This window comes from Gallus gallus, chromosome 34, assembly GCF_016699485.2.
Source record: "Gallus gallus isolate bGalGal1 chromosome 34, bGalGal1.mat.broiler.GRCg7b, whole genome shotgun sequence".
Taxonomy (NCBI): domain Eukaryota; kingdom Metazoa; phylum Chordata; class Aves; order Galliformes; family Phasianidae; genus Gallus; species Gallus gallus.
Window position 1 is genome coordinate 2,347,061 of NC_052565.1, and position 24,101 is coordinate 2,371,161.

General features: G+C 63.2%; 1 protein-coding gene across 4 annotated transcripts in view; it reads left to right on the plus strand.

Moving 5' to 3' along the window:
- Nucleotides 1-2,097: 2,097 nt before the first annotated feature.
- The window catches only part of SLC11A2 (solute carrier family 11 (proton-coupled divalent metal ion transporters), member 2), a 65,178-nt gene continuing 43,174 nt past the window's right edge, over nucleotides 2,098-24,101 (plus strand). For 2 of the 4 annotated variants that reach the window (XM_046904962.1, NM_001396394.1), the window contains exons 1-3: nucleotides 2,833-2,932; nucleotides 16,697-16,783; nucleotides 19,462-19,595. In XM_046904962.1, coding sequence (XP_046760918.1) covers nucleotides 16,747-16,783; nucleotides 19,462-19,595 — 171 coding nt within the window. In that variant the 5' untranslated portion in view covers nucleotides 2,833-2,932; nucleotides 16,697-16,746. Of the gene's footprint in view, nucleotides 2,160-2,832; nucleotides 2,933-16,696; nucleotides 16,784-18,821; nucleotides 18,864-19,461; nucleotides 19,596-24,101 lie in introns of those variants that run through there. The other 2 variants (NM_001128102.3, XM_046904963.1) reach the window with 2 other exon arrangements.

Below are 24,101 nucleotides of genomic sequence, written 5' to 3' on the forward strand. Positions count from 1 at the left end.
CCCCGAACGGAGCTGTTCTTCCGCGTGTCCGGGCGGAGCTCCCACCCTGGCTGCAGTCTGTGCCGCTGCCCCTCGTCCTGGCGCTGGGCAGCCGCGGGGCTCTCAGTGTGTCCCCACCAGGAGGGGCTCCGGGCCCCCACAGCGCTGCACCCCACGCGGGGCTCTCCCAGCACTTCCCAGTGTGCCCTAAGCTGGAGAGCCCAGCACTGGGCCCGGTGCTCCGGATGGGATCTCCCCAGTGCAGAGCAGAGGTGGGGAGCACCTCCCTGCCCTGCTGGTCGTGCTCTGTGCAGTGCCCCACGGGGAACCATTGGCCTTCATGGCCAGCAGAACACACTGCTGGCTCGTGGTCACCCTGTGCCCAACCATTAGCCAACCATTGCCCAACTGCTGGTCAACCATTGGCCAATCTTTGGTCAACCATTGGCCAACCGGGACCCCATTGGCCCTCTTGGCCACGAGAGCACACTGCTGGCTCATGAACACCCTGTGCTCAACCTTTGGTCAACCCTTGGTCACCCTCTTGGTCACCATTGGCCCTCATGGCCACCAGCACACACTGCATGGCTCATGGTCACCCTGTGCCCAACCATTGGCCAATCTTTGGTCAACCATTGGCCAACCGGGACCCCATTGGCCCTCTTGGCCACGATAGCACTCTGCTGGCTCACGAACACGCTGTGCTCAACCCTTGCTCAACCTCTTAGTCACCCTCTTGGTCACCCTCTTGGTCACCATTGGCCCTCTTGGCCACCAGGGCACGCTGCTGGCTCGTGGTCACCCTGTGCCCAACCATTGCCCAACTGCTGGTCAACCGTTGGCCAATCTTTGGTCAGCCATTGGCAAACCGGGACCCCATTGGCCCTCTTGGCCATGAGAGCACATTGCTGGCTCACAAACACCCTGTGCTCAACCTTTGCTCCACCCTTGCTCAACATCAGTCACCCTCTTGGTCACCATTGGCCCTTATGGCCACCAGGGCACGCTGCTGGCTCATGGTCACCCTGTGCCCAACCATTGGCCAATCTTTGGTCAACCATTGGCAAACCGGGACTCCATTGGCCCTCTTGGCCACGATAGCACTCTGCTGGCTCATGAACACGCTGTGCTCAACCCTTGCTCAACCTCTTAGTCACCCTCTTGGTCACCCTCTTGGTCACCATTGGCCCTCATGGCCACCAGGGCACGCTGCTGGCTCATGGTCACCCTGTGCCCAACCATTGCCCAACTGCTGGTCAACTGTTGGCCAATCTTTGGTCAACCATTGGCCAACCGGAACCCCATTGGCCCTCTTGGCCACGATAGCACACTGCTGGCTCACAAACACGCTGTGCTCAACCTTTGCTCCACCCTTGCTCAACATCAGTCACCCTCTTGGTCACCATTGGCCCTTCTGGCCACCAGGGCACGCTGCTGGCTCATCGTCACCCTTTTGGTCAACCACTGGACAGCCGGGACCCCACCGGGGCCTTCTTGACCACCGACTGCTGGCTCATGGCCAACCATCGGCCCCGACGCCGCCGTGATGCTTTAAGCCACCGTGACTCACCATTGCCTCACGACCTCCGCCACCAGCCCGGGCCTGCAGCCACCCCTGACCCCCCCAATCCCCCCCCCTCCCTCCAGCCCCACCCTGCCCCACACCACCGCTCCCTGCCCCGATGCCAACCCCATCCAGCACATGGGGACGGTCACGCACTCCGCTCCCCATACGTGCCCGCCGCCCGCGGGTGCGCTTTAAGCTCTCCCTTATCAAACAGCGCCGCAGCCTTTCGGCACGTCCCGGAGCCGGGGGTTATCGCCCCACAGCCGTGGGGTTCGGGTCCCCGATAGCCGCCCCATTGATCCGGATAAGGGCTTATCTGCGCCGCGTGCGGCGCTGCCCGTTTGGGGTCACCGGGGGAACATTGCGGAGGAGCAGAGTCCAGACCCCGAGCGCTAATTACGGTTGCACTGTTAATGAGGACAGCGGCGATAAGGGACCGGGAGCCGTCGGGGCACACATCAAAGCCGTTCGGGGGGCAGCAGGCGGCCCCGCGCCCCGCTAAGGACTCTGCCCACGGGTGGGGACCGCACTTATAGGGCGGTGGGGACGGCGGGGCCGCGGAGCAGCATGGCTGGGGAGCAGAGCACGGAGCCCCGCGCCGCCCCGGAGATGGGTGAGGGCCCCGCGCTGCCGGCGTGGGGGGGGTCGGGCGTTTTGGGGACGGTTTGGGGGGGATTGGGGCGTTTTTGGGGGGTGCGCTTCGGCTCCTTTTCCTTCCTGGGGGTGGTGGTGGCGGTTCTCCGGTCTGAGCTCCCAGGGAGTGTCGGCCGCAGCCCTCAAGGGAGGCGCTGAGGTGATGGAAAGCAATGCTTTCCTGGTGGAAAAGGGCAGGAATTTTAGCAGGAGCCCCCCAAAAAAAGGCATTCTGCGCCCACAGAACCGCACCGCGCGGCGGGCGGAGGCGGCTCACAGCGAACAGCCGAACGGACCCGAGCGGCTCCGAGCCGAGTGGTGCCGAACGGACCCGAGCGGCTCCGAGCCGAGTGGTGCCGAACGGACCCGAGCGGCTCCGAGCCGAGTGGTGCCGAACGGACCCGAGCGGCTCCGAGCCGAGCAGCGCTGAGTGAACCCGAGCTGCTCCGAAGGGACCCGAGCGGTCCCGAGCCGAACGGCGCCGAACGGATCCGAGTGATCGTGAGCCGAGCGGCTCCGAACGGACAACGAGCGGTGCCGAAGGGACCCGAGCGGTCCCGAGCCGAGCAGCCCTGAGTGAACCCGAGCGGGTCCGAATGGACCCGAGCGCTGCCGAGCGCTCCCGAATGGAGTTCCGGTAGCCGAAAGTTGCCGAAGTGCTCCGAGCGCTGCCGAACGCAGTCGGGCCGGCGCGGAGTGGCGGCGGCGCTGGGAATGCGGCGGAGGCGGCGTTGGGCGGGAGCGGGGGCGGCGGTGAGCGGACACGGGGGGGGGGGGGGGGGGGACATCGGAGGGTCCCCAGAGGCGCTGTGGGGGTCCGCGGGGGCTGTGGGGGGGCTGTGAGGTGGGGGGGGGGTTGGGGGAGGGGTCCCGTCGGGGCAGCTCTGAGGGGGTCCGTGAGGGTGTTGAAGGGGGGGGGGCCGCGGGGTGCCGGGGGTCCTTAGGAGGGCGGGGGGCTCCGGGGGGCTCCTCGGGTGTCCCCCACGTGGGGGCGGAAGGAATGCACTGCCCGCAGCGCCGCCCCTCCCCGACGGCACCGCGACCCCAACGGCACCACAGCCCCCGTATAGCCGCGACCCCAATGGCTCCGCGACCCCAATGGCACTGTGATCCCTATATATCCGTGACCCCAATGGCACCGCGACCCCAATGGCTCTGCGACCCCAATGGCACTGTGACCCCAATGGCACTGTGACCCCCATATATCCGTGACCCCAATGGCACCGCGACCCCAATGGCTCCGCGACCCCAATGGCACCGTGACCCCAATGGCACTGTGATCCCTATATATCCGTGACCCCAATGGCACCGTGACCCCCATATATCTGCGACCCCAATGGCACTGTGACCCCAATGGCACTGTGACCCCCATATATCCGTGACCCCAATGTCACTGTGATCCCTATATATCCGTGACCCCAATGGCACCGTGACCCCCATATATCTGCGACCCCAATGGCACTGTGACCCCAATGGCACTGTGACCCCCATATATCCGTGACCCCCATATATCCGTGACCCCAATGTCACTGTGATCCCTATATATCCGTGACCCCGATGGCACTGTGACCCTCACATATCCGTGACCCCGATGGCACTGTGACCCCGATGTGTCCGTGACCCCGATGTCACCATGGCCCGGATGTCACCGTGACCCCAATATGTCACCACAACCCCCGTGTATCTGTGACCCCGATGTTGCCGTGACCCCGATGTCGCCATCACTGATCCCAACGTCACCGTGGCCTCAATGTCACCGTGACCTCAATGTCACCATGACACCAATGTCACTGCAACCCGGGCATCACCGTGACCCTGATGTCACCACGATCCCACTGTCACCGTGACCACAGAGTCACTGCCACCCTGACATCACCACGACCCCAATGTCACCACGACCCCAATGTCACCACGACCCCAATGTCACCACAACCCCACTGTCACCACGGTCCCACTGTCACCACAACCCCAATGTCACCACGACCCCACTGCCACCACGGCCCCACTGTCACCACGACCCCAATGTCACCACGACCCCGCTGTCACCATGACCCCACTGTCACAGTGACCCCAATGTCACCACAACCCCGATATCACCATGACCCCAATGTCACCACGACCCCACTGTCACCACAACCCCACTGTCACAGTGACCCCAGTGTCACCACGACCCCACTGTCACCACAACCCCAGTGTCACCACCACCCCAATGTCACCACGACCCCACTGCCACCACGGCCCCACTGTCACCATGACCCCACTGTCACCACGACCCCAATGTCACCACGACCCCGCTGTCACCACAACCCCGATATCACCACGACCCCACTCTCACCACGACCCCAATGTCACCACGACCCCGATGTCACCACAACCCCAATGTCACCATGACCTTAATGTCACCACGACCCCACTGTCACCATGGCCCCACTGTCACCATGACCCCAATGTCACCGTGACCCCAATGTCACCACGACCCCGCTGTCACCATGGCCCCACAGTCACAGTGACCCCAGTGTCACCATGACCCCAATGTCACCACGACCCCAGTGTCACCATGACCCCAATGTCACCACGACCCCAATGTCACCACGACCCCACTGCCACCACGGCCCCAGTGTCACCACAACCCCAATGTCACCACCACCCCAATGTCACCATGACCCCGCTGTCACAGTGACCCCAATGTCACCACAACCCCGATATCGCCACGACCCCGATGTCACCACGACCCCACTGTCACCACAACCCCACTGTCACCACAACCCCACTGTCACCACGGCCCCACTGTCACTGTGACCCCAATGTCACCACGGTCCCACTGTCACCACTACCCCAATGTCACCACCACCCCGATGTCACCCCGACCCCGATGTCACCCCGACCCCGATGTCGCCATGACGCACACTGCGGACCCCCAGCATTCCCCCCATCCTCAGCCTTTGGGGGTCAGTGTGGTGGCAGCAGAGCGGGCGGTGCTGTGGGGCAGGAAGGAAACGCTCCCATCAAAGCTGACATCAAAGCCTTCACGCAGCACTGCCGCCTCAATGGCCGGAATTGTTCTGGCTGTGCTCCCCCCCCTCTGCTCCCCCCGGGCCCGGAGCACTCGTGATGGGTGGTGACACTGAGAAGTGCCCCACGGGGCTGAGAGCCGTCAGCAAACACAGACAGGGTGTGGGTCAGGGGCTGAGCTGTGGGAAAGGAGCTGTGGAGAGGAGGGCGTGGGGGTCCTCGGTGGCCAACGGGGGGACCGTGAGGCAGAAGTGTGCCCTGATGGCCAATGGTGGCCGCTGGTGGCCAAGGGGTTGACCAAGGGTTCACCAACAGGGTGACCAAGGGGCTGACCAAGGGTTCACCAACAGGGTGACCAAGGGGTTGACCAAGGGTTGGCCAACAGGGTGACCAAGGGGTGAACAGAAGTTGACCTTGAGGCAGCAGTGTGTCCTGGTGGCCACAAAGGCCAGTGGTGGCCAATGGGTTGACAACAGGGTGACCGTGAGGCAGCAGCGTGCCTCGGTGGCCACAAAGGTCAGTCGTGACCAACAGGTTGGCCATCAGGGTGACCACGAGGCAGCAGTGTGTCCTGGTGGCCACAAAGGCCAATGGTGGCCCATGGGTTGGCCAACAGGTGAACGTGAGGCAGCAGTGTGCCTCGGTGGCCACAAAGGCCAATGGTGGCCAAAGAGTTGGTCAGCAGGGTCACCGTGAGGCTGCAGTGTGCCTCGGTGGCCACGAAGGTCAGTCATGACCAACAGGTTGGCCATCAGGGTGACCGTGAGGCAGCAGTGTGTCCTGGTGGCCAGGAAGGCCAATGGTGGCCAAAGAGTTGGCCAACAGGGTGAACGTGAGGCAGCAGTGTGCTCTGGTGGTCACAAAGGCCAATGGGTTGACAACAGGGTGACCACGAGGCAGCAGTGTGCCTTGGTGGCCACAAAGGCCAATGGTGGCCAAAGAGTTGGCCAGCAGGTGAACTTGAGGCAGCAGCGTGCCTCGGTGGCCATGAAAGTCAGTCGTGACCAACGGGTTGGCCAGCAGGGTGACCACGAGGCAGCGGTGTGCCCTGGTGGCCACAAAGGCCAGTGGTGGCCAATGGGTTGACAAGAGGGTGACCACGAGGCAGCAGTGTGCCTTGGTGGCCACGAAGGTCAGTCGTGACCAACAGGTTGGCCATCAGGGTGACCACGAGGCAGCAGTGTGTCCTGGTGGCCATGAAGGCCAATGGTGGCCAATGGGTTGACAACAGGGTGACCACGAGGCGGCAGTGTGTCCTGGTGGCCACGAAGGCCAATGGTGGCCAAAGAGTTGGCCAGCAGGGTGAATGTGAGGCAGCAGTGTGCCTCGGTGGCCACAAAGGTCAGTCATGACCAAACGGCTGGCCAGCAGGGTGACCACGAGGCAGCAGTGTGCCTTCGTGGCCATGAAGGCCAGTGGTGGCCAATGGGTTGACAACAGGGTGACCGTGAGGCAGCAGTGTGTCCTGCTGGCCATGAAGGCCAATGGTGGCCAATGGGTTGACAAGAGGGTGACCGTGAGGCAGCAGTGTGCCTCGGTGGCCACGAAGGTCAGTCATGACCAACAGGTTGGCCAGCAGGGTGACCACGAGGCAGCAGTGTGCCCTGGTGGCCACGAAGGCCAATGGTGGCCAAAGAGTTGGCCAACATGGTGACTGTGAGGCAGCAGTGTGCCTCGGTGGCCACGAAGGTCAGTTGTGACCAACGGGTTGGTCAACAGGGTGACCACGAGGCAGCGGTGTGCCTTGGTGGCCATGAAGGCCAATGGTGGCCAATGGGTTGACAACAGGGTGGCTGCGAGGCAGCAGTGTGCCTTGGTGGCCACAAAGGCCAATGGGTTGACAACAGGGTGACCACGAGGCAGCAGTGTGCCTTGGTGGCCACAAAGGCCAATGGTGGCCAAAGAGTTGGTCAGCAGGTGAACTTGAGGCAGCAGTGTGCCTCGGTGGACACGAAGGTCAGTCATGACCAACAGGTTGGCCATCAGGGTGACTACGAGGCAGCAGTGTGCCCTGGTGGCCATGAAGGCCAGTGGTGGCCAATGGGTTGGCCAACAGGTTAACGTGAGGCAGCAGTGTGCCTTGGTGGCCACAAAGGTCAGTCGTGACCAACAGGTTGGCCATCAGGGTGACCACGAGGCAGCAGTGTGTCCTGGTGGCCACAAAGGCCAATGGTGGCCAACGGGTTGACAAGAGGGTGACCACGAGGCAGCAGTGTGCCTTGGTGGCCACAAAGGTCAGTCATGACCAACAGGTTGGCCAACGGGGTGACCACGAGGCAGCAGTGTGTCCTGGTGGCCATGAAGGCCAATGGTGGCCAATGGGTTGACAACAGGGTGGCTGCGAGGCAGCAGTGTGCCTTGGTGGCCACAAAGGCCAGTGGTGGCCAGTGGGTTGACAACAGGGTGACTGTGAGGCAGCAGTGTGCCTCGGTGGCCACAAAGGTCACTCGTGACCAACAGGTTGGCCATCAGGGTGACCACGAGGCAGCAGTGTGTCCTGGTGGCCACAGAGGCCAATGGTGGCCTATGGGTTGGCCAGCAGAGTGACTGTGAGGCAGCAGTGTGCTCTGGTGGCCACAAAGGCCAGTGGGTTGACAAGAGGGTGACCGTGAGGCAGCAGTGTGCCTCGGTGGCCACGAAGGTCAGTTTTGACCAACAGGTTGGCCACCAGGGTGACCACGAGACAGCAGTGTGTCCTGGTGGCCACAAAGGCCAATGGTGGCCAAAGAGTTGGCCAACAGGGTGACCACGAGGCAGCAGTGTGTCCTGGTGGCCACGAAGGCCAATGGTGGCCAAAGAGTTGGCCAGCAGGGTGAATGTGAGGCTGCAGTGTGCCTCAGTGGCCACGAAGGTCAGCTGTGACCAACAGGTTGGCCACCAGGGTGACCACGAGGCAGCAGTGTGTCCTGGTGGCCAGGAAGGCCAATGGTGGCCAAAGAGTTGGCCAACAGGTGAACGTGAGGCAGCAGTGTGCCTTGGTGGCCACAAAGGTCAGCTGTGACCAACAGGTTGGCCATCAGGGTGACCACGAGGCAGCAGTGTGCCTTGGTGGCCATGAAGGCCAGTGGTGGCCAATGGGTTGACAACAGGGTGACCGTGAGGCAGCAGTGTGTCCTGCTGGCCATGAAGGCCAATGGTGGCCAATGGGTTGACAAGAGGGTGACCGTGAGGCAGCAGTGTGCCTCGGTGGCCACAAAGGTCAGTCGTGACCAACAGGTTGGCCACCAGGGTGACCACGAGGCAGCAGTGTGCCTTGGTGGCCACAAAGGCCAATGGTGGCCAAAGAGTTGGTCAGCAGGTGAACTTGAGGCAGCAGTGTGCCTCGGTGGACACGAAGGTCAGTTGTGACCAACAGGTTGGCCATCAGGGTGACCGTGAGGCAGCAGTGTGTCCTGGTGGCCACAAAGGCCAGTGGTGGCCAATGGGTTGGCCAACAGGTGAACGTGAGGCAGCAGTGTGTCCTGGTGGCCACAAAGGCCAGTGGGTTGACAAGAGGGTGACCGTGAGGCAGCAGTGTGCCTCGGTGGCCTCAAAGGTCAGTTTTGACCAACAGGTTGGCCATCAGGGTGACCATGAGGCAGCAGTGTGTCCTGCTGGCCATGAAGGCCAATGGTGGCCAATGGGTTGACAAGAGGGTGACCGTGAGGCAGCAGTGTGCCTCGGTGGCCACGAAGGTCAGTCATGACCAACAGGTTGGCCAGCAGGGTGACCACGAGGCAGCAGTGTGCCTTGGTGGCCACAAAGGCCAGTGGTGGCCAATGGGTTGACAACAGGGTGACCACAAGGCAGCAGTGTGCCCTGGTGGCCACGAAGGTCAGTCGTGACCAACAGGTTGGCCACCAGGGTGACCACAAGGCAGCAGTGTGCCCTGGTGGCCACGAAGGCCAATGGTGGCCAAAGAGTTGGCCAGCAGGGTGAATGTGAGGCTGCAGTGTGCCTCAGTGGCCATGAAAGTCAGTCGTGACCAACAGGTTGGCCAGCAGGGTGACCACGAGGCAGCAGTGTGCCTTGGTGGCCATGAAGGCCAGTGGTGGCCAGTGGGTTGACAAGAGGGTGACCACGAGGCAGCAGTGTGTCCTGGTGGTCACGAAGGCCAATGGTGGCCCATGGGTTGGCCAACAGGTGAACGTGAGGCAGCAGTGTGTCCTGGTGGCCACGAAGGCCAATGGTGGCCAAAGAGTTGGCCAACAGGGTGACTGTGAGGCAGCAGCGTGCCTCGGTGGCCACAAAGGTCAGCTGTGACCAACAGGTTGGCCATCAGGGTGACCACGAGGCAGCAGTGTGTCCTGGTGGCCATGAAGGCCAATGGTGGCCAATGGGTTGACAACAGGGTGACCGTGAGGCAGCAGTGTGCCTCGGTGGCCACAAAGGTCAGTCGTGACCAACAGGTTGGCCACCAGGGTGACCACGAGGCAGCAGTGTGTCCTGGTGGCCAGGAAGGCCAATGGTGGCCCATGGGTTGGCCAACAGGTGAACGTGAGGCAGCAGTGTGCTCTGGTGGCCACAAAGGCCAGTGGGTTGACAAGAGGGTGACCGTGAGGCAGCAGTGTGCCTTGGTGGCCACAAAGGTCAGTCATGACCAACAGGTTGGCCAACGGGGTGACCATGAGGCAGCAGTGTGTCCTGGTGGCCACGAAGGCCAATGGTGGCCAAAGAGTTGGCCAACAGGGTGACTGTGAGGCAGCAGCGTGCCTCGGTGGCCACAAAGGTCAGCTGTGACCAACAGGTTGGCCATCAGGGTGACCACGAGGCAGCAGTGTGTCCTGGTGGCCATGAAGGCCAATGGTGGCCAATGGGTTGACAACAGGGTGGCTGCGAGGCAGCAGTGTGCCTTGGTGGCCACAAAGGCCAGTGGTGGTCAGTGGGTTGACAACAGGGTGACCATGAGGCAGCAGTGTGTCCTGGTGGCCACAAAGGCCAATGGTGGCCTATGGGTTGGCCAGCAGAGTGACTGTGAGGCAGCAGTGTGCCTCGGTGGCCACAAAGGTCAGTCGTGACCAACAGGTTGGCCAACGGGGTGATCACGAGGCAGCAGTGTGTCCTGGTGGCCATGAAGGCCAGTGGTGGCCAATGGGTTGACAACAGGGTGACCACGAGGCAGCAGTGTGTCCTGCTGGCCACGAAGGCCAATGGTGGCCAAAGAGTTGGCCAGCAGGGTGAATGTGAGGCTGCAGTGTGCCTCGGTGGCCACGAAGGTCAGCTGTGACCAACAGGTTGGCCATCAGGGTGACCACGAGGCAGCAGTGTGCCTTGGTGGCCACAAAGGTCAGTTGTGACCAACAAGTTGGCCATCAGGGTGACCACGAGGCAGCAGTGTGCCCTGGTGGCCACAAAGGCCAATGGTGGCCCATGGGTTGGCCAACAGGGTGACCACGAGCTGGCAGTGTTCCATGGTGGCCACGAAGCCAACAGATGGAGCCATGGTTGGTTAAATATGGAGCAGAGGTTGACTATGAGCCGGCAGTGTGTCCTGGTGGCCAAGAATGCTATACTGATGTTGTGGTTGGCCAACAGTTGTCTGCAGATTGACCTGGAGTTGACCAGAGGTTGGCCAATGGTTGACCAGAAGTTGAGCGTGAGCCATCAGCCTGCCCTGGTGGCCGTGATAGCCAATGGTGAACGGCTTGACCAAGAGTTGGCCAATGGTTGACAAGATGGCGGCCACGATGCAGCAGCGTGCTCTGGTGGCCAAGAAAGCCAATGGTGGCCAACAGGTTGACCAACAGTTGGGCAGTGGTTGAGCACAGGGTGAGTGTGAGCCAGCAGAGTGCCCTGGTAGCCACAATAGCCAACGGTGGCCAACAAGTTGACCAGGAGATGACCAACCATTGGCCACAGGGTGACCATGAGCCAGCAGTGCCCCCTGATGGACCCGATGGCCAACGGTGGCCAACAAGTTGACCAGGAGTTGACCAACTGTTGGCCACAGGGTGACCATGAGCCAGCAGCGTCCCCTGGTAGCCACAGTAGCCAACGGTGGCCAACAAGTGGACCAAGAGTTGACCAACCATTGACCACAGGGTGAGCATGAGCCAGCAGTGCCCCGTGGTGGCCCCGATGGCCAATGGTGGCCAACAAGTTGACCAGGAGTTGACCAACCATTGGTCGCAGGGTGACCATGAGCCAGCAGTGCCTCCTGGTAGCCACAATAGCCAATGGTGGCCAACCAGTTGACCAGGAGTTGACCAACCATTGGCCGCAGGGTGACCATGAGCCAGCAGAGTCGGCTGGTAGCCACAATAGCCAATGGTGGTCAATCAGTTGACCATGAGTTGACCAACCATTGGCCACAGGGTGACCATGAGCCAGCAGTGCCCCCTGATGGACCCGATGGCCAACGGTGGCCAACAAGTTGAGCAGGAGTTGACCAACCATTGGTCGCAGGGTGACCATGAGCCTACAGTGCCTCCTCATAGCCACAATAGCCAATGATGGCCAACCAGTTGACCAAGAGTTGACCAACCATTGACCACAGGGTGACCATGAGCCAGCAGCGTCCCCTGGTAGCCACAATAGCCAATGGTGGCCAACCAGTTGACCACGAGTTGACCAACCATTGGCCACAGGGTGACCATGAGCCAGCAGTGCCCCCTGGTAGCCCCGATGGCCAACGGTGGCCAACCAGTTGACCAGGAGTTGGGCAGTGGTTGAGCACAGGGTGACCATGAGCCAGCAGTGCGCCTTCATAGCCACAATAGCCAATGGTGGCCAACCAGTTGACCAGGAGTTGGGCAGTGGTTGAGCACAGGGTGACCATGAGCCAGCAGTGCCCCCTGGTAGCCACAATAGCCAATGGTGGCCAACAAGTTGACCAAGAGTTGACCAACCATTGGCCACAGGGTGACCATGAGCCAGCAGTGCCCCGTGGTGGCCCCGATGGCCAATGGTGGCCAACAAGTTGACCAGGAGTTGACCAACCATTGGTCGCAGGGTGACCATGAGCCAGCAGAGTCGGCTGGTAGCCACAATAGCCAATGGTGGTCAACCAGTTGACCAGGAGATGACCAACCATTGGCCGCAGGGTGACCATGAGCCAGCAGTGCCCCCTGATGGACCCGATGGCCAACGGTGGCCAACAAGTTGACCAGGAGTTGACCAACCATTGGCCGCAGGGTGACCATGAGCCTACAGTGCCTCCTCATAGCCACAATAGCCAATGATGGCCAACCAGTTGACCAAGAGTTGACCAACCATTGGTCGCAGGGTGACCATGAGCCAGCAGTGCCCCCTGGTAGCCACAGTAGCCAATGGTGGCCAACCAGTTGACCAAGAGTTGGGCAGTGGTTGAGCACAGGGTGACCATGAGCCAGCAGTGCGCCTTCATAGCCACAATAGCCAATGGTGGCCAACAAGTTGACCACGAGTTGACCAACCATTGGCCGCAGGGTGACCGTGAGCCAGCAGTGCCCCCTCATAGCCACAATAGCCAACGGTGGCCAACCAGTTGACCAAGAGTTGACCAACCATTGGCCGCAGGGTGACCATGAGCCAGCAGTGCCTCCTGATGGACCCGATGGCCAACGGTGGCCAACAAGTTGACCAGGAGTTGACCAACCATTGGTTGCAGGGTGACCATGAGCCAGCAGTGCCTCCTGGTAGCCACAATAGCCAATGGTGACCAACCAGTTGACCAGGAGTTGACCAATCATTGGCTGCAGGGTGACCATGAGCCAGCAGTGCCTCCTGGTAGCCCCGATGGCCAACGGTGGCCAACAAGTGGACCAGGAGTTGGGCAGTGGTTGAGCACAGGGTGACCATGAGCCAGCAGTGCGCCTTCATAGCCACAATAGCCAACGGTGGCCAACAAGTGGACCAAGAGTTGACCAACCATTGACCACAGGGTGAGCATGAGCCAGCAGTGCCCCGTGGTGGCCCCGATGGCCAATGGTGGCCAACAAGTTGACCAGGAGTTGACCAACCATTGGTCGCAGGGTGACCATGAGCCAGCAGAGTCGGCTGGTAGCCACAATAGCCAATGGTGGTCAACCAGTTGACCAGGAGATGACCAACCATTGGCTGCAGGGTGACCATGAGCCAGCAGTGCCTCCTGGTAGCCCCGATGGCCAACGGTGGCCAACAAGTTGACCAGGAGTTGGGCAGTGGTTGAGCACAGGATGACCATGAGCCAGCAGTGCGCCTTCATAGCCACAATAGCCAACGGTGGCCAACCAGTTGACCAAGAGTTGACCAACCATTGGTCGCAGGGTGACCATGAGCCAGCAGTGCCCCCTGATGGACCCGATGGCCAACGGTGGCCAACCAGTTGACCAGGAGTTGACCAACTGTTGGCCACAGGGTGACCATGAGCCAGCAGTGCCCCCTGGTAGCCACAGTAGCCAACGGTGGCCAACAAGTGGACCAAGAGTTGACCAACCATTGACCACAGGGTGAGCATGAGCCAGCAGTGCCCCGTGGTGGCCCCGATGGCCAATGGTGGCCAACAAGTTGACCAGGAGTTGACCAACCATTGGTCGCAGGGTGACCATGAGCCAGCAGAGTCGGCTGGTAGCCACAATAGCCAATGGTGGTCAACCAGTTGACCAGGAGATGACCAACCATTGACCACAGGGTGACCATGAGCCAGCAGTGCCCCCTGGTAGCCACAGTAGCCAACGGTGGCCAACATGTTGACCAAGAGTTGGGCAGTGGTTGAGCACAGGGCAACTGTGAGCCATTTGGTGGTCAAGAAGGCTGATGGTGCCCAGCAGGTTGATTAAGAGCTGACCGGTGGTTGAGCACGGGATGAGTGTGCCACAGTGTGCCCGGGTGGCCGCGATGGCCAATGGTTCCCTGGGGGGCACTGCACAGAGCACAGCCAGCAGGCAGGGAGGGGGCTGAGAAGAAGGGAAGATGGAAGCTCTGCCCGACCCAGGGGCTGCGGGGTTGGGACTGGGAGGCACTGGGATGTACCGGGAGGCACTGGGAAGCACTGAGAAGCAGTGGGAGGCACTGGGTAGCAGTGGGAGGCAATGGGGGGCACTGGGACGCAATGGGAGACACTGGGAAGCAATGGGGGGCACTGGGGGGCACTCAGAAGCCCTTGGGGGTGCTGGGGGGCACTGGGAAGTACTGGGAGGCAATGGGAGGCACTGGGAAGCAATGGGGGGCACTGGGAAGCACTGGGAGGCACTGGGAGGCACTGGGGGGCACTCAGAAGCCCATGGGGGTGCTGGGGGGCAATGGGAGGCACTGGTTAGCAATGGTGGGGCACTGGGAAGCAATGGGGGGCACTGGGGGGCACTCAGAAGTCCTTGGGGGTGCTGGGAGGCACTGGGAAGCAACGGTGGGGCACTGGGAGGTACTGGGAAGCAATGGGGGTACTGAGAGGCAATGGGGGCATTGGGGGGCACTCAGAAGCCCTTGGGGGTGCTGGGGGGCAATGGGGGGCACTGGGAGGCACTGGGAAGCAATGGTGGGGCACTGGGAAGCACTGGGGGGCACTGGGAGGCAATGGGGGGCACTGGGGGGCACTGGGGGGGCATTGGGGGGCACTCAGAAGCCCTTGGGGGTGCTGGGGGGCAATGGGAGGCACTGGGAGGCACTGGGAAGCACTGGGGGGCACTGGGAGGCGCTGGGAGGCACTGGGAAGCAATGGTGGGGCACTGGGAAGCAATGGGAGGCTCTGGGAAGCACTGGGAGGCACTGGGGTGCAATGGGGGGCACTGGGAGGCAATGGTGGGGCACTGGGAGACTCTGGGAGGCAATGGGGGGCACTGGGACACAATGGGAGGCTCTGGGAAGCACTGGGAGGATGGTGGGGGGCACTGGGAAGCAATGGGGGGCACTGAGAGGCAATGGGGGGCACTGGGAGGCTCTGGGAGGCACTGGGAAGCAACGGTGGGGCACTGGGAAGCAATGGGAGGCTCTGGGAAGCAAGAGGAGACAATGGGAGCACTGGGAAGCAATGGGGGAAGCGTTGGTTGCGGTGCTGTTGGCACCGCTGTTGGCACCGCTGTTGGCACCGCCGCTGTTGGCACCGCGGCTCTGCCGGCACAGCTCTGCGCGCCCCATAAGGGTGCGGCGTTTTGCACCGCGCCGAATTGCAGCCCGGCTGTACCCAACGGCGGAACACAGCCAGGGCTGCTCCCCTCCCCCACTGCCCCATAACCGCCCCAACACTGCCCCATAACCCCCCCAACACTGCCCCATAACCGCCCCAACACTGCCCCATAACCCCCCCAACACTGCCCCATAACCGCCCCAACACTGCCCCCATAACCCCCTCCCCCCACTGCCCCATAACCCCCCCAACACTTCCCCATAACCCCCCCCAGCTGCCCCATAACCCTCCCCCAAAACTGCCCCATAACCGCCCCAACACTGCCCCACAACCCCCCCAACACTGCCCCATAACCCCCTCCACCTGCTGCCCCATAACCCCCCCAACACTGCCCCATAACCCCCCCCATAACCCCCCCAACACTGCCCCATAACCCCCTCCACCTGCTGCCCCATAACCCCCCCAACACTGCCCCATAACCCCCCCCCATAACCCCCCCAACACTGCCCCATAACCCCCAACACTGCCCCATAACCCCCCCCAAAACTGCCCCATAACCCCCCCCTCCTCCCCCCACTGCCCCATAACCACCCCCCCAACACTGCCCCATAACCCCCCCCAACACTGCCCCATAACCCCCCTAACTCTGCCCCATAACCCCCCCAACACTGCCCCATAACCCCCAACACTGCCCCATAACCCCCCCAACTCTGCCCCATAACCCCCCCCCAACACTGCCCCATAACCCCCCCTCCCCCCACTGCCCCATAACCCCCCCCAACACTGCCCCATAACCCCCCCCAACACTGCCCCATAACCGCCCCAACACTGCCCCATAACCCCCCCAACACTGCCCCATAACCCCCCCCTCCTCCCTCCACTTGCCCCATAACCGCCCCAACACTGCCCCATAACCGCCCCAACACTGCCCCATAACCCCCCCAACACTGCCCCATAACCGCCCCCAAACACTGCCCCATAACCCCCCCCAACTCTGCCCCATAACCGCCCCCAACACTGCCCCATAACCCCCCCCAACTCTGCCCCATAACCCCCCCCAACACTGCCCCATAACCCCCAACACTGCCCCATAACCCCCCAACACTGCCCCATAACCCCCCCCATACACTGCCCCATAACCCCCCCAACACTGCCCCATAACCCCCCCTCCCCCCACTGCCCCATAACCCCCCCTCCCCCAACACTGCCCCCTAACCCCCCCCTCCTCCCCCCGCTGCCCCATAACCCCCCCCCAACACTGCCCCATATCCCCCCCAACACTGCCCCATAACCCCCCCAACACTGCCCCATAACCGCCCCAACACTGCCCCATAACCCCCCCAACACTGCCCCATAACCCCCCCTCCTCCCCCCGCTGCCCCATAACCCCCCCAACACTGCCCCATAACCCCCCCCCAACACTGCCCCATAACCCCCCCAACACTGCCCCATAACCCCCCCCAACACTGCCCTATAGCCGATCTCCCCCCCCCCTCTCGTTGCAGCCAACGGAGCCCCTTTAGAGCCCCTCCCGGGCCCAGAGCAGCGCTCAGCCATGGGGCCGCCCTACAGCGACCTCAGAGAGTCCGACGGTGAGTGGGGCTCACCCCGAGATCCGCCCATAGGGGAGAAATGGGGCTCTGCCCCACAGCGCTGCCCCACTTCTCTCCCTGCCCCACATTTCTGCCTTATGTCTCTGCCCCACACCTCTTCTGCCCCACATCTCTCTGCCCCATGTCTCTCTGCCCCACATCTCTGCCCCATGTCTCTGTCCTGTCTCTCTCTGCCATGTCTGCCCCACATCTCTCTCTGCCCCACAATTCTGCCTTATGTCTCTGCCCCACACCTCTCTCTGTCCCATGTCTCACTGCTCCACGTGTCTGCCCCACATCTCACTCTGCCCCACATCTCTCTGCCCCACATTTCTGCCTTATGTCTCTGCCCCACATCTTTCTCTGCCCCACAGCTCTCTCTGCCCCACATTTCTGCCTTATGTCTCTGCCCCATGTCTGCCCCACAGTTCTGCCCCACATTTCTGCCTTATGTCTCTGCCCCATGTCTGCCCCACAGCTCTGCCCCACGTCTCTCTCTGCCCCACATTTCTTCCTTATGTCTCTGCCCCACGTTTCTGCTCCATGTCTGCCCCATGCCTGCCCCACACCTCTCTCTGCCCCACATTTCTGCCTTATGTCTCTGCCCCATGTCTGCCCCACACCTCTCTCTGCCCCACATTTCTGCCTTATGTCTCTGCCCCATGCCTGCCCCACACCTCTCTCTGCCCCACATTTCTTCCTTATGTCTCTGCCCCACGTCTGCCCCACAGCTCTGCCCCACATTTCTTCCTTATGTCTCTGCCCCACACCTCTCTCTGCCCCACATTTCTGCCCCGTGTCTCTGCCCCATGCCTGCCCCACACCTCTCTGCCCCACATTTCTGCCTTATGTCTCTGCCCCATGTCTGCCCCACACCTCTCTCTGCCCCACATTTCTTCCTTATGTCTCTGCCCCACGTCTGCCCCACAGCTCTGCCCCACATTTCTTCCTTATGTCTCTGCCCCACGTCTCTCTCTGCCCCACATTTCTGCCCCGTGTCTCTGCCCCATGTCTGCCCCACACCTCTCTCTGCCCCACATTTCTTCCTTATGTCTCTGCCCCACGTTTCTGCCCCATATCTGCCCCACAGCTCTGCCCCACATTTCTTCCTTATGTCTCTGCCCCACGTTTCTGCCCCATGTCTGCCCCACAGCTCTGCCCCATATTTCTTCCTTATGTCTCTGCCCCATGTCTGCCCCACACCTCTCTCTGCCCCACATTTCTGCCCCGTGTCTCTGCCCCACAGCTCTCTCTGCCCCACATTTCTGCCCCGTGTCTCTTCCCTGTGCCTGCCCCACGTCTCTCTCTGCCCCACATTTCTGCCCCGTGTCTCTGCCCCATGTCTGCCCCACACCTCTCTCTGCCCCACATTTCTTCCTTATGTCTCTGCCCCACGTTTCTGCCCCATATCTGCCCCACAGCTCTGCCCCACATTTCTTCCTTATGTCTCTGCCCCACGTTTCTGCCCCATGTCTGCCCCACAGCTCTGCCCCATATTTCTTCCTTATGTCTCTGCCCCATGTCTGCCCCACACCTCTCTCTGCCCCACATTTCTGCCCCGTGTCTCTGCCCCACAGCTCTCTCTGCCCCACATTTCTGCCCCGTGTCTCTTCCCTGTGCCTGCCCCACGTCTCTCTCTGCCCCACATTTCTGCCCCGTGTCTCTGCCCCATGTCTGCCCCACACCTCTCTCTGCCCCACATTTCTTCCTTATGTCTCTGCCCCACGTTTCTGCCCCGTGTCTCTGCCCCACAGCTCTCTCTGCCCCACATTTCTGCCCCGTGTCTGCCCCACATTTCTGCCCCGTGTCTCTGCCCCATGTCTGCCCCACACCTCTCTCTGCCCCGCACGTCACGGGGGGAGCGCAGCCCACCCATCCCACCCACCCCAGCCGGACCAGCCGGACCGGCTCCGCTGTGACCCCGTTGTGTAAATCCCGGGGCGGGGGATGGGGGGGGGGGGGGCGGACGGGACGGGCGGAGCGCTCCGGTGATGCAACAGCGAAGTGTGGAAAAGCGCTCCGCGCCGCTCCGCCGCTCACACCGCGCCCGGGAGGCGCCGCTCCGCCATGGCGGAGAGCAGTGAGTGGGGGGGGGGGGAGAGTTGGGGGGGGGGGGGGGTGGAGGGGGGGGGAGGGGGTAGGGGGGGGGTGGAGCGGGGGGGGGGGGGGGCGAAGGTTCTGTCCCGGTTCGGTCCGGGTCCCGGTTCGGGTCTCGGTTTGGTCCCGGTCCGGGTCCCGGTTCGGGTCTCGGTTCGGTCCCGGTCCGGTCCGGTCCGGTCCGGTCCTGGTCCCGGTCCGGGTCCCGGTTCGGGTCCCGCTTCGGGTCTCGGTTCGGTCCCGGTCCGCTCCGGTCCGGTCCTGGTCCCGGTCCGGGTCCCGGTTCGGGTCTCGGTTCGGTCCCGGTCCGGTCCCGGTCCCGGTCCGGGTCCCGGTTCGGGTCTCGGTTCGGTCCCGGTCCGGTCCCGGTCCGGTCCGGGTCTCGGTTCGGTCCCGGTCCGGTCCCGGTCCGGTCCGGTCCCGGTCCCGGTCCGGGTCCCGGTTCGCTCCCGGTCCGGTCCTGGTCCCGGTCCGGGTCCCGGTTCGGGTCTCGGTTCGGTCCCGGTCCGGTCCCGGTCCGCCCCACCGCCGCTTTCCGTGCGGTCCTCACTCCGTCCGTCCGTTCCCCCCCCGCCCCGCAGAGGACCGCCCCGCGGAGGCCGTCGGCTCCGTGTCGGGCAGTCGGAACGCGCTGCAGCCGCTGCCGGGGGAGGACGACGAGGAGCCGTTCACCACTTATTTCGACAGCAAAATCCCCATCCCCGACGATGAGACGGTGGGTGCGCAGACCCCCCCAAAAACCCCCCCCAAAACCCCCCCCCAAAACCCCCCCGACCCCCCCCCCGAACCCCCCCCAGCACCCAGGGTGGGGGCTGTGCTGCGCCCGGGGGGGTCCCCATTGCGCCCGGGGGTCCAAAGTGCTCCCGGGGGGTCCATGGTTCTGTGCTCCTGGGGGGGTCTGCAGTGCTCCCGGGGGTCCACGCTGTTCCTTTGGGTCCCCTTTGCTTCTGGGGGGGTCCTCATTGCTCCTGGGGGTCCAATGCTGTTCCTTTGGTCCGTGCTTCTCCTGGGGGGGTCCGCACTGCTTCTGGGGGTCCTCATTGCTCCTGGGGGTCCATGCTGTTCCCGGGGGTCCATGGTTCTGTGCTCCCGGGGGTCCCCATTGCTCCCGGGGGTCCCCATTGCTCCTGGGGGTCCAAAGCACTCCTGGGGGTCCCCATTGTTCCTGGGGGGGTCCCCATTGCTCCCGGGGGTCCAAAGCGCTCCCGGGGGTCTGTGCTGCTCCCGGGGGGTCCATGGTTCTGTGATCCCGGGGGGTCCCCATTGCTCCCAGGGGTCCTCATTGCTCCTGGGGGTCCACACTGCTCCTGGGGGTCCTCATTGCTGCTGAGGGTCCGTGCTGCTCATGGGGGTCTGCAGTGCTCTTGGGGGTCTGCACTGCACCCAGGGGTTGACACTGCTCCTGGGGGGTCCATGGTTCTGTGCTCCCGGGGGTCCCCATTGCTCCCGGGGGTCTTTGTGTTGTTCCTGGGGGTCCTCATTGCTTCTGGGGGTCTCTGTGTTGTTCCTGGGGGCCCTCATTGCTCCCGGGGGTCTGCAGTGCTCCCGGGGGTCCATGGTGATTGTGGGGGTCTGCACCATTCCCAACTGTCTGTGCTGCTCCTGGGGGTCCACACTGCTCCCGGGGGGTCCATAGTTCTGTGCTCCTGGGGGTCCTCATTGCTCCCGGGGGGTCCATGGTTCTGTGATCCCGGGGGTCCCCATTGCTCCCGGGGGTCCCCATTGCTCCTGGGGGTCCAAAGCACTCCTGGGGGTCCCCATTGTTCCTGGGGGGGTCCCCACTGTTCCTGGGGGTCCTCATTGCTCCTGGGGGTCTGCAGTGCTCTTGGGGGTCCACGCTGCACCCAGGGGTTCACACTGCTCCTGGGGGGGTCCCCATGCTCCCGGGGGTCCAAAGCACTCCCGGGGGTCTGTGCTGCTCCCGGGGGGTCCATGGTTCTGTGATCCCGGGGGTCCCCATTGCTCCCAGGGGTCCCCATTGCTTCTGGGGGTCCCCCATTGCTCCTGGGGGTCCAATGCTGTTCCTTTGGTCCGTGCTTCTCCTGGGGGGTCCCCATTGCTCCCAGGGGGTCCATGGTTCTGTGATCCCGGGGGTCCCCATTGCTACCGGGGGTCCCCATTGCTCCCAGGGGTCCCCATTGCTCCTGGGGGTCCAAAGCACTCCTGGGGGTCCCCATTGTTCCTGGGGGGTCCCCACTGTTCCTGGGGGTCCTCATTGCTCCTGGGGGTCCGCACTGTTCCCGGGGGTCCATGGTTCTGTGCTCCCGGGGGTCCCCATTGCTTCTGGGGGTCCCCATTGCTCCCGGGGGTCCCCATTGCTCCTGGGGGTCTGCAGTGCTCCTGGGGGTCCGTGCAGTTCCTTGGGTCCCCATTGCTTCTGGGGGTCTCTGTGTTGTTCCTGGGGGCCCTCATTGCTCCCGGGGGTCCGCACTGCTCCCGGGGGGGTCCATAGTTCTGTGCTCCTGGGGGTCCTCATTGCTCCCGGGGGTCCTCATTGCTCCCGGGGGTCCCCATTGCTCCCGGGGGGTCCATGGTTCTGTGATCCCGGGGGTCCCCCATTGCTCCCAGGGGTCCTCATTGCTTCTGGGGGTCCCCATTGCTCCTGGGGGTCCAAAGCACTCCTGGGGGTTCCCCATTGTTCCTGGGGGGGTCCCCACTGTTCCTGGGGGTCCGCATTGCTCCTGGGTGTCCACACTGTTCCCGGGGGTCCATGGTTCTGTGCTCCGGGGGGGTCCCCATTGCTCCCGGGGGGTCCAAAGCGCTCCCGGGGGGTCCAAAGCACTCCTGGGGGTCCTCATTGCTCCTGGGGGTCCTCATTGCTGCTGGGGGTCCGTGCTGCTCATGGGGGTCTGCACTGCACCCAGGGGTCCACACTGCTCCCGGGGGGTCCATGGTTCTGTGCTCCCGGGGGTCCCCATTGCTCCTGGGGGTCCAATGCTGTTCCTTTGGTCCGTGCTTCTCCTGGGGGGTCCCCAATTGCTCCTGGGGGTCCCCATTGCTCCTGGGGGTCCAAAGCACTCCTGGGGGTCCCATTTGTTCCTGGGGGGGTCCCCACTGTTCCTGGGGGTCCTCATTGCTCCTGGGGGTCCGCACTGCTCCTGGGGGTCCGCGGTGCTCCCGGGGTCTGTGGTACCCCCTGGGGGTCCGCGCTGCTCCCGGGGCTGAGGGCCGTCCCCCCCCCTTTCCCCCCCCCCCCCCGCAGCATTCGTGCTTCAGCTTCCGAAAGCTGTGGGCCTTCACCGGGCCGGGCTTCTGATGAGCATCGCCTATTTGGACCCCGGGAACATCGAGTCCGACCTGCAGTCCGGAGCCGTGGCGGGGTTCAAGGTCTGGGGGGGCGGGGGGGTGGGGACTTTGGTCGGGGAGGAGGGTTGGGGGTGGGGGAGAAAGGTGTGGGGTGGGGAGGAGGGTTTGGGGTGAGGGGAGGAGGGTTTGGGGTGAGGGGAGGAGGGTTTGGGGTGGCGGAGAGAAAGGTGTCGGGTCGGGGAGGAGGGTTTGGGGTGGGGGAGAGAAAGGTGTGGGGTCGGGGAGGAGGGTTGGGGTGAGGGGAGGAGGGTTGGGGGTGAGGGGAGGAGGGTTTGGGGTCAGGGGAGGAGGGTTTGGGTTTGGGTTGGGACAGGAGGGTTTGGGGTGGGACAGGAAGGTGTGGGGTTGGGAGAGGAGGGTTTGAGTTGGGACTTTGGGGTCTGGCAGGAGGGTTGGGGTCAGGGGAGGAGGTTTGGGGTGGGGGAGAAAGGTGTGGGGTTGGGGGAGGAGAGTTTGGGGTGGGGGAGGAGGGTTTGGGTTGGGACAGAAAGGTTTGGGGTCGGGGGAGGAGGGTTTGGGGTCAGGGGAGGAGGGTTGGGGGTGGGGGAGGAGGGTTTGGGTTTGGGTTGGGATAGGAGGGTTGGGTCAGGGGAGGATGGTTTAGGGGTCGGGGAGGATGGTTTGGGGTCAAGGGAGGAGGGTTTGAGTTGGGACTTTGGTGTCTGGCAGGAGGGTTTGGGGTCAGGGGAGGAGGGTTTGGGTTTGGGTTGGGACAGGAGGGTTTGGGGTGAGGGGAGGAGGGTTTGGGTTGGGACAGAAAGGTGTGGGGTCAGGGAGGAGGGTTTGGGGTGGGGGAGGAGGGTTTGGAGTCAGGGAGGAGGGTTGGGGTTGGGGTCAGGGGAGGAGGGTTTGGTGGGTGGGACAGAAAGGTGTGGGGTCGGGGGAGGAGGGTTTGGGGTGGGACAGAAAGGTTTGGGGTTGGGGGAGGAGGGTTTGGGTTGGGGTGGGACAGAAAGGCTTGGGATCAGGGGAGGAGAGTTTGAGTTGGGACAGAAAGGTGTGGAGTCGGGGGAGGAGGTGGTTTGGGGTGGGGGAGGAGGGTTTGGGGGTCAGGGGAGGAGGGGTTTGGGTTGGGAGAGAAAGGTTTGGGGTTGGGGGAGGAGGGTTTGAGTTGGGACTTTGGGGTCGGGGGAGGGAGGGGTTTGGGGTCAGGGGAGGAGGGTTTGGGTTGGGACAGAAAAGGTTTGGGGGTCAGGGGAGGAGGGTTTGGGGTGGGGGGAGGAGGGTTTGGGTTTGGTGTGGGACAGAAAGGTTGTGGGGTCGGGGGAGGAGGGTTTGGGGTCAGGGGAGGAGGGTTTGGGTTTGGGGTGGGGGAGAACAGGTGTGGGGTCAGGGAGGAGGGTTTGGGGTGGGGGAGGAGGGTTTTGGGGTCAGGGGAGGAGGGTTTGGGGTAGGGGAGAAAGGTGTGGGGTCAGGAGGAGGGTCTGGGGTGGGACAGAAAGGTTTGGGATCAGGGGAGGAGGGTTTGCGTTGGGACTTTGGGGTCGGGGAGGAGGGTTTGGGTTTGGGTTGGGACAGAAAGGTGTGGGGTCGGGGGAGGAGGGTTTGGGGTCAGGGGAGGAGGGTTTGGGTTTGGGGTGGGGAGAAAGGTGTGGGGTCAGGGAGGAGGGTTTTGGGGTGGGGGAGGAGGGTTTGGGGTCAGGGGAGGAGGTTTGGGGTAGGGGAGAAAGGTGTGGGGGTCAGGGAGGAGGGTCTGGGGTGGGACAGAAAGGTTGGGATCAGGGGAGGAGGGTTTGCGTTGGGACTTTGGGGTCGGGGAGGCGGGTTGGGGTGGGGGGAGAAAATGTGTGGGGTCAGGGGGAGGAGGGTTGGGGTGGGGGGTCAGGGGAGGAGGGTTTGGGGTGGGACAGAAAGGTGTGGGGTTGGGGAGGAGGGTTTGGGTTTGGGTTGGGACAGGAGGGTTTGGGGTCAGGGG